The sequence below is a fragment of the Microtus pennsylvanicus genome, chromosome 2 (assembly GCF_037038515.1).
Source record: "Microtus pennsylvanicus isolate mMicPen1 chromosome 2, mMicPen1.hap1, whole genome shotgun sequence".
Lineage (NCBI taxonomy): Eukaryota > Metazoa > Chordata > Mammalia > Rodentia > Cricetidae > Microtus > Microtus pennsylvanicus.
Genome location: NC_134580.1, coordinates 140703998 through 140712864, shown reverse-complemented (window position 1 = coordinate 140712864; position 8867 = coordinate 140703998). Strand labels below are relative to the sequence as shown.

The following is an 8867-nucleotide window of genomic DNA, read 5'->3' as shown; positions in this document are numbered from 1 at the left end:
CGCTGGTGGCACCTCCCTCTCCTTCCCTTTCCGCTGGTTGACACTGTCCCCTGCTTTCCATCCCCTCTATGTGTCTGTACCTTTGGTTCTCGGTTCTGAGGCAATATTTGTTCTTTAGAATGTGGGTGTCCCTGACTGGGGGTGAGGCTGGGGCTAGGGTTCTTACTATCCCTGAACCAGTAGGGCAGTCACCCCACCACTGTGACTTTCCTGAGCCCTTTGTCATCAGTGGCGTGTCTGTATTCACGGTCCCATCCTGTCCCTTCTTCCACATACTACTTGCTTGGCTGTACCCCTGGATTCCTTTCTGTTGAAGCCAGCATAGGAGTCTGCCTCTGCTGGCTTTAGCATGTGTTTATCCTGACCCCAGTTGTGGGTAATCTGGAGCCTCCATCCTTCTGAACAGATGTGAGGTTGTTATCCGTTTGATACTGAAAATAGCTGTGATGAAGACATTGCTGCCCACGCGGGAGGGAAATCCATAGGCCTCGTGGGCTTGACATTTGGAGATAGTTGCCAAGTTGCCCTGTGAAGTTGCTAGGCTTCATGCTCCCTCGCAGACAGGGCCTTTCTGTCTCTAGACTGGCTATTTTTCCTCCCTGGTTTCCATTTATAGCTGGATCTGTCTTTATGTCTGAAATGTTTAAAATGCTGGCAGCGACCAGAGAGCTGGAGTTACTTCCCGGTAGAGAAGGGCAGAGGTGGACCTCCCTGCGATGAGAGAGACTGCTTGCTGCTTTCTCCTCGCAAAGGAGAGGCGAGAGTTCAAATCTAGCCAGCACTCCCGGATTGTTTGGCTTATGTCCCCAGAAGCCTGATCTTAGGCCTGGACCGCCCCCCCCCCCCAGCCCTGATGCACGAGATGAATAATAATAGTTTGGATAGGGCTGGAGAGATGGCTCAGCGGTTAAGAGCATTGTGTGCTCTTCCAAAGGACCCGAGTTCGATTCCCAGCAACCACATGGTGGCTCACAACCATCTGTAATGAGGTCTGGTGTCCTCTTCTAGCAGGCATATATGCAAACAGAATATTGTATCCATAATAAATAAATAAATATTAAAAAATAGTTTGGATAAGTATAATAATAATTTGTTGGCCAGGGAAGCCTAATTTTGTAAAATGCCAGGGGTATTTTTGCATTGTAGTATTACAGTGTTTAGTCTTCGAGATGTAGGCTCACACAGTAGTCCAGGCTGCCCTGTTTGCCTTGTAGGTCAGGCTGGCCTTGAACTCACAACCCACCTGCCTCAGGGTAAAGTTAAGGAGAGCTTTTACACAGTCAAGCCAGCTCTGTCTCCTTGCCTGTAACTCACAGAGAAGATTGGGCCAAAGATAGGGCCACGCGGCCCTGAGCCTCCTCTGGGCCACCTGAGGTAATGCTTCAGATGCTTGGAGCCAAAGGTGGGTGTCAGGAAGTAGTTTTCCTTTTCGTTCCTGGTAGATTAAATGACCGCTCCCTTCCTGGAAGCCCCCTGAAGCATCCCTTCTGTATGTGCTCTAAGAACACGTGTAGAGGAGGCCATAAAGATGGATGCTAGGTCCAGAAAGCAAGGGGAGACCTGCAGGCAGGACTTGCTCCTTCCAAATCCCTTCCAGATGATTCCAGCTAATCCTGGATGCTCTCAAGAACACCTGTGCCCACACAGACCCACGGGGCCGCTTGTCTTGCCGTTCAAAGGTGGCGTCTGCACTTGCTATGAGAATATTCCATTCCTTCCCTTCCTAGGGGTGGGGGACCTTGAGGTGTGCGCGCGTGTGTGGTCTCATGTAGGGGGACCATCTCAGAGAGTGGGTCCTTCATTGGGGGTGATGCATGAATTGGAGCTGTTTGGGGCTTCTTGTTGGCAGGGGCTTTTGAGAACTGCCTGTTGTTAGAGAATGCTGTGCTATGGGGAGAGGGTGGCTCAGGTCAGAACCAAAGAGGAACTGGTGAAGGCCTTGTGACAGCCCTTCCTGTCCAGCTCTCTCTCTCTGGTCCCTTCTGGATGGCCTGTAATAGCAGCGGAGGCCCTGAGCCTGTGGTAGCATGAAGGAAATGCAGAGCCAGCGGGAAGTCGCTCTATCGCTGATGGGATTCTGACCCACGTCTGGAATCAGCTCGAGGGGGTGGTGTGGGGAGCAGGCCAGGAAGGACTTTGAGCTCCACCTGCAGGTCTTCCCTCAATTCTGAACCTCCACAGCCACCTCCACTTCCCCCTCCCCTCTTCCCCCCCTCCCCTCTTCCGTAGTGCTGGGCACTGCGGAGAAGTAGGAAACAATTCAAACAGTGAAAGTCACTGGCCTTAGAAACCTGGTCTAGCTGGTTGTACAGCCAGCCCTTGGCTAAGGTAACCAGGACTGAGTGTCAGGCCGAGGAACTCCGGTTCTTACTTGAGAAGACCTTTTGGCCCAGGTCAGTACCACAAGAGCCAGCCTCTGCCTCTCTCCGCCTGCCTCGGGTGCTGGCAGCCCAGCTAGAAAGGGCATGTCCCCTAATTCCCGTCTTTGTTCAAGCCTCAGCTGGCCTGGGAGTGAAAGACGGCAGTGATCCATGCTCACGGTGTCCTCTGGGGGCGCCATGCCTCTCGCTATAGGGAAGCTGTCTCCATGCTCTGGCCAGGCAGGTGTTTCCCTCTTGTTTTGAGATTGGATAGATTGTTAGCAGCTTTCTCTATGCAGCTGAGGTCACAAATGTTACCTCCAAGCTGGGATTAGACTCAAAAATTGTTCTGGGGGAGGAAGTAAGCCTGCCATGTGCTTCCTGTTACCCTGCGCCTGCGCCCTGGTCTCTGGGCAGCTGGGTATACTGTTGTGGTTGAATGATATGAACATGCTTACCACCCTGCTCACCTGAGTGCTGGTGATGCTTGCTGTTCCCCTGGTGCCTGTTTTGACAAGGATGTTTGTGGCGGTGTCTTCCAGATCGAAGCAAAGCCGAGATGGACTTGAAGGAGCTCAGCGAGTCGCTCCAGCAGTCGGCCCCCGTCCCTCTCATCTCTCCCAAGCGGCAGATTCGAAGCCGGTTCCAGCTCAACCTGGACAAGACCATAGAGAGCTGCAAAGCACAACTAGGTGCGTCCCCTGCCTGCCTGCGTCCCCTGCCTGCCTGCGTCCCCTGCCTGCCTGCGCTGCGGGCGCCATTCTCTCGGAGATGCACCTGGACAGAAGGCGTGGCTTGCTTCTCTCACCAGCTGCCGGGGCCTCTTTTTTCTAGTTGGAGTGCACTGCAGTTCTATGCCGGAATTATTTCAGATTTGCTAGTCGGTTTTCCAAGAGGGCCTTTGGAATTCCGGCTGAGGTAGTCCGGGAACCTCAGGGGCAAATGTGAAAGTACCCGTTCTTGAATGAGTCTTATAATGCCCAACCCTCTCCTCCAGGTGTTCGCTCCCATCTCATATCTTCTTTTTTTTTTTTGGTTTTTCGAGATAGAGTTTCTCTGTGGCTTTGGAGCCTGTCCTGGAACTAGCTCTTGTAGACCAGGCTGGTCTCGAATTTACAGGGGTCCTGCCTCTGCCTCCCGAGTGCTGGGATTAAAGGCGTGAGCCACCACCGCCCGGCTCCCATCTCATCTTCTGGAAGACTCTATTTTTTTTGTTGGCTGGCTTCCTTCTTTCTTGTCCCAAAGAGGGGACCTTGGGTGGTGGGCTCTGCCCTCTACGGAAGCCTCTAAATAGAGTGATCCTTTTACAGGGATTTGCCTTCTCCATGGAAGCCAGGCTTCATATACATAGCTTATGTTCTGGAATACTGATTGAGGTAGCGAATTAATCTGGGGGGACTGAGGAAGAGCAATGGATAGTAGGCCCCAGGAGCAAGGGTCATCCTGAGGTGGGGTCTTTGGTGTCAGTGGGTGCCCTGGGTCCTTCAGTGAGAAGGGAGCTGTAATTAGAATTGTCTGGGGATATGACTGAGTTCTAGGTTTTTAGGATCAAATCCCTGACTCTTGAGAGACTTGACCCCTGTCTTTTAAGGAAATGAGTAATAGTGACAAGCAGAGAAGGGAGGTTTATTCATTGCTGCTGCACCGGGAAGAGGAACAAATAAAAGAGATCCTAGATGGGACATTTAGGTTTAACTAGAAGGCCAGAAGTTTGCGTACCTAAGCAGTCCTGATGAAGATATGATCCTCCCATTTAGTGACCCATCATTGTCTCAGCTCTTGTGAGGTATCCTGGCCTGCTGTCAGAACGGTGTGAAATCCCTTTCCCATACACAAGTCCCTCTGGTTGGTGCCAGGCATCCGCTTTACCTTCATGAAGTCACTGGGGAAATGACAGTTTCTCGGGGACCACTGTTTCAGTAGTGAGATGGTACGAGGATCCCTGTTAAGGTGTCTCCTGCCAGTAGCATGGCTCTCCCTGTTAGGGTCCTTGTCCCATTGGGACATTTGACAGGTGGGGACTGCGGTCAGCCGTTCTGGTGTCGCCTGCAGCCTTCCATAAAGCTCGATCATTGCTAGCAAGAACTTTCCTCCTGAAGGGAGGGGAGGGGAGAAATATAGTGCAATAAAAACAATTATAGAAAACCTTTTCCCTCCTTCATTTATCAACCCCCTCCTGGACCTACCACACTCTGCTGAGCCCTGCGTTTGGGTTATTCTGGGAGCTGTATAATAATCCTCAGCTCCATCTTAACAGATGAAAACTCTGAGGCTTAAAAGCAGCTCATTTTCCCAAGGTCCCATAGCTAACAGCTCCTGTCCCCAGTCCCCAATGCTTGCCAGTAGCACAAGCCTCTGACTGTACAATCATTCCAGACCTCATGTTTTTTTTTTTTTTTTTTTTTTTTTTTCCGAGACAGGGTTTCTCTGTAGCTTTTTTGATTCCTGTCCTGGAACTAGCTCTTGTAGACCAGGCTGGCCTCGAACTCACAGAGATCCGCCTGCCTCTGCCTCCCGAGTGCTGGGATTAAAGGCATGCGCCACCATCGCCCTGCTAGACCTCATGTTTGCATGGTTGTTGGACCCTGGGGGAGGCAGATACCACACCCCAGCAATTCTCTTGACCACCCAGTTTGTCCTGACTCTGCATGGCCCTTGTCCTTCCTGAGTTTTTCTTTGATGTGTACAGATCATGGCAGAGGCCGGGCCATTGCACTGGGGTGAAGGTGGTATGAAGAATTGATTGGATTTTCATTCTTTTGGGTTTATTTGTCCTTATTTACCTCCTGCCTGAGCTGGAAGCATGCATCAGGTCTTCATGACACCTGCTATTCTGTCTCCTTAGCTGGGAGACATGCACAGGTGTGCTTTCCTCTTGCCCCCTTTGTGAGCGGAAGGGACAATGCATTCAGATGAGCCCTTGAGGCTCTGGCGCAGCTCAGGGAACCAGCTGGAGGGCTGGGCACCCGGTCATCTGGAGATCTGCCCCCACTATGAGGTGCCCTTGCCAACTGCTGCTTGCTCCTCACATCCCAGCATCCCCGAAAGGCTGGTTCCTGTGCTCTTTGCACAGAAGCCACTACCTTGAGGCCTATGTGGAAATTCTTCCCTTGTGACCTGGGGAGAGAAGTTTAATTTTTTTAAAAAAGGCAAAAAGACAGTGCATACAGGCAAGCCAGTGCTGCCCAGATGGGAAGTGTGAGGGCAGACGGGCTGAGCATGGGCTGAGCACGTGGCCGCCACACTACCACACTAAGGCTCTAAGCTTCTTGAGCCCTGGACACAAGTCGAAGCCACACTTCATAGGAGTGCTTGGTCAGGATCCCGGGATTGTTTGCTTCCCAGTGGATTTTCTTTGTGACTAGATGCTTGGCGTCTCTGGGCCCTCATACCTCTGCACAGAGTTGCAGACTGAACTTAAACCTGGCCATCCTTCTGTCTCCCCTTACTTTCTTTGGGTCTTGGTCACCCCCCAAGTCCTCTTCCTTGTTGCCCCCACCAAGATGGTGTTGCCACTTGAAATGCGGGTGCGTGTTTCACTCCTGTCTTTATGGCGTGGCTCAGCTGTGTTTTCTTTTCTACCTCAGGCATAAATGAGATCTCCGAGGACGTTTACACGGCCGTGGAGCACAGCGATTCAGAGGACTCCGAAAAGTCAGAGAGCAGCGACAGTGAGTACGTCAGCGACGAGGAACAGAAGCCCAAGAATGAGCCGGAGGACCCTGAGGAAAAAGAGGGGAGTCGGGTGGACAAAGAGGCCCCTGCCGTTAAAAAAAAGCCCAAACCTGCAAACCCAGTGGAGGTCAAAGAGGAAGCGAAGAGTAACTCGCCAGCCAGTGAGAAGGCTGAGCCTGCACCCGCCAAGGACAAGGCCAGCCCTGAGCCTGAGAAGGACTCAGAGAAGGCAAAGCCTTCGCCTCACCCTACAAAGGACAAGCTGAAGGGGAAAGACGACACGGATTCCCCCACAGTGCATTTGGGCTTGGACTCCGACTCCGAGAGTGAACTTGTCATAGACTTAGGAGAAGATCCTTCTGGGCGGGAGGGTCGCAAAAACAAGAAGGAGTCCAAGGTACCATCACCTAAGCAGGATGGTAAGTCACGTACACAGTCCCTAGATGGTGACTTTTGTTCAGTGTTTGTTGGTGTGTGAGGATCGAACTCAGGACCTTGTGTGTGGTGGGCGAGTGCTCTACCATTGAACTATTATATATTACACTTTGAGTTTGCGTGGTTGCGAAGCCCAGTGTGGCAGGAAGTATCTCGGTCCCCAGCTGGTACAGCCAGAGCCATGCAAACCTGCATGTGGGTCTGCTCCATCCTCAACACAAGAGTCCACTGTCGCTAGTAGCTGCTTCTTGTGAAGGTCATCTAAGCCGTAAATAGTTCAATTTGACCTTGAATTATATAGCCAAGGATGACCTTGAGCTTTGGATTCTTCTGCCTCCCCCCCCCCCCCATGTGACAGGCCACTAAACCCGATTTTAAAGGTGCTGGTGCCTGAACCCATGGCCTCGGAACCTGTCTGAGCTACATGCGTCAGACATTTGGGTTGGGCTTAGCGGTCAAGGCTCTCAGTAGAAAGATCTAGACTCATATTTCCCTCTTCTCGTGGCCTGCATGTGTATTTTCTTCTTAGGAGAGGAATTCGTTAGTCGTGGTACCAAGGCTCATTGGGGCATTGAAAATGGAAGAGACCTTAGTTGGCACCCACTGGGCAGTCTGTTCTCTGTACCCAAGCTCTGGGATTCACAGTAATTCTTTTGCACTGGAAGTGGTCTAGATGCAACTCTGGCCTTTAGCCACTAGATGGCAGGAGCACTTGCCCATCAAACATGCCTTTTCCTAGTGGGCAAAACCTTCCGGCCTGAGAACGGTAGCCCGAATATTTTCTGGCTTGTTGCTATTGTGATGAGCACCATAGGCAAGCACCCTCTGCTGTCTGCGTGCTGGCAACCTCTCCAGAAGGGCTTGAGCAACAGCAAGGTTTTGGCTGGGCAGGTGGGTGGCCAGAACACTCCAACAACAGCATTTAGCCAGGGCCCAGAATGACATCACTTAAGTACACCTTACAGGGTAGCCGCCAAGCTGGGTGTCCTTGTTAAGGGACAGCTAGCTAGGTGTCATTTTAGACTGGGCTTAGTTTCTGACAGGAGCCAATTTCTCATCGTAACCCAGGAGCAAAGTTTGAATCTGTGTTTCCCCACATTCTTGTAGCCTGGTGGCCCCTGTTGTCTTGCTGTGCCTGAGAACCTTTTCTCTGTTGGGTGCTCAGCTTGGAACCTCAGCTCTTAATCAAGACAGATTTATTGACCAAAGAAGAGAGAGCCCAGTAGTGGTGGCGCACGCCTTTAATCCCAGCACTTGGAAGGCAGAGGCAGGCGGATCTCTGTGAGCTCGAGGCTGACCGAGGAAGGGAGAATGAGATAGATACCTTTGATGGGAAGGAGCAAGGTGGAGAAGGCAGAGCATGCTCGAGCTAATGCTTAGACCTGTTGAAGCCCTCAGAAGTCTATCTAGGGTGGGAAGGAGGTGGAGCATACCGGTTACTGCTCAGTAGGCGTAGCCTCCTCCTGTGAGGACTGTGCTCTGTGACCTGGAGAATCTCCCATTCTTTTTGAAAGAGGCGTGTGTGTGTGTGTGTGTGTGTGTGTGTGTGTGTGTGTGTGTGTGTGTGAGTGAGTCAGAGAACAACTTATGTCATTATTCATGGTGGCAAGTATCTTTACCCACTGAGTCATCTTTCCAGCCCCGAAATACACCTTTTGATTGACTTGCCTTCTGCCCTGGCTTTGGGGAAAGGTTTTATATGCAAATACGTACTAAGTAAGGTAGGCCTGGTGATACAAATTTTTAATCCCAGCACTTGGAGGTAGAGGCAGGAGAATTAGGAGTTCAAGGTCACCCTTGGCTCCTGTCTTAAACTAAACAAGAGTTTCCATTTTGGTTGTGAGCTTCCTAGCAGTGAAAGCAAAAAGGGAAGCATAGTTTCTAAGAGAGTTCATACTTTTAAAAGATCAAAATCCTTCTAGCAGAACTATTCCTGGTTTTGATGTCTAAGGGAAACTTTTGTTTTTTGTTTGTTTGTTTTTGAGTTTTAGAGACAAGGTTTCTCTAGTTTTTGGTGCCTGTCCTGGAACTAGCTCTTGTAAACCAGGCTGGTCTTGAACTCACAGAGATCCTCCTGCCTCTGCCTCCAGAGTGCTGGGAGTAAAGGTGTGCGCCACCACCGCCCTGCTAAGGGAAACTTCTGTAGACCCAGAAAACCCTTAGTGGATGGTGGAAGACCGATAATGGCAGTTCTGGGATACAACACTATCAGAACAGCTTTCCAAGACTTGAGGCAAAACTTACTTCTGTAAACCAGAGTCCCCACGGTGCCCCATGCTCGACAGATGTAAGGTGGATCCTCTTTGTCCGAGGCGGTTCTACCAGTGAGTCTACAGCCGTGTTCTGGTCCTGAAGTGAAGAGCTTCGTGGACCGCAGCCACTCTTCCACCCCGGACT

The 8867-nt window shown here is 51.2% G+C and overlaps 1 protein-coding gene across 31 annotated transcripts in view; it reads left to right on the top strand.

Annotated features, from left to right (window-relative positions):
* Zmynd8 (zinc finger MYND-type containing 8) overlaps nt 1-8867 on the top strand; it is a 97332-nt gene that overhangs the window by 67682 nt on the left and 20783 nt on the right. For all 31 annotated transcript variants that reach the window (XM_075963087.1, XM_075963095.1, XM_075963089.1 and 28 more), the window contains 2 exons: nt 2903-3052; nt 5948-6454. In XM_075963087.1, the coding sequence (XP_075819202.1) occupies nt 2903-3052; nt 5948-6454 (657 nt within the window). The remainder of the gene's footprint in view (nt 1-2902; nt 3053-5947; nt 6455-8867) is intronic.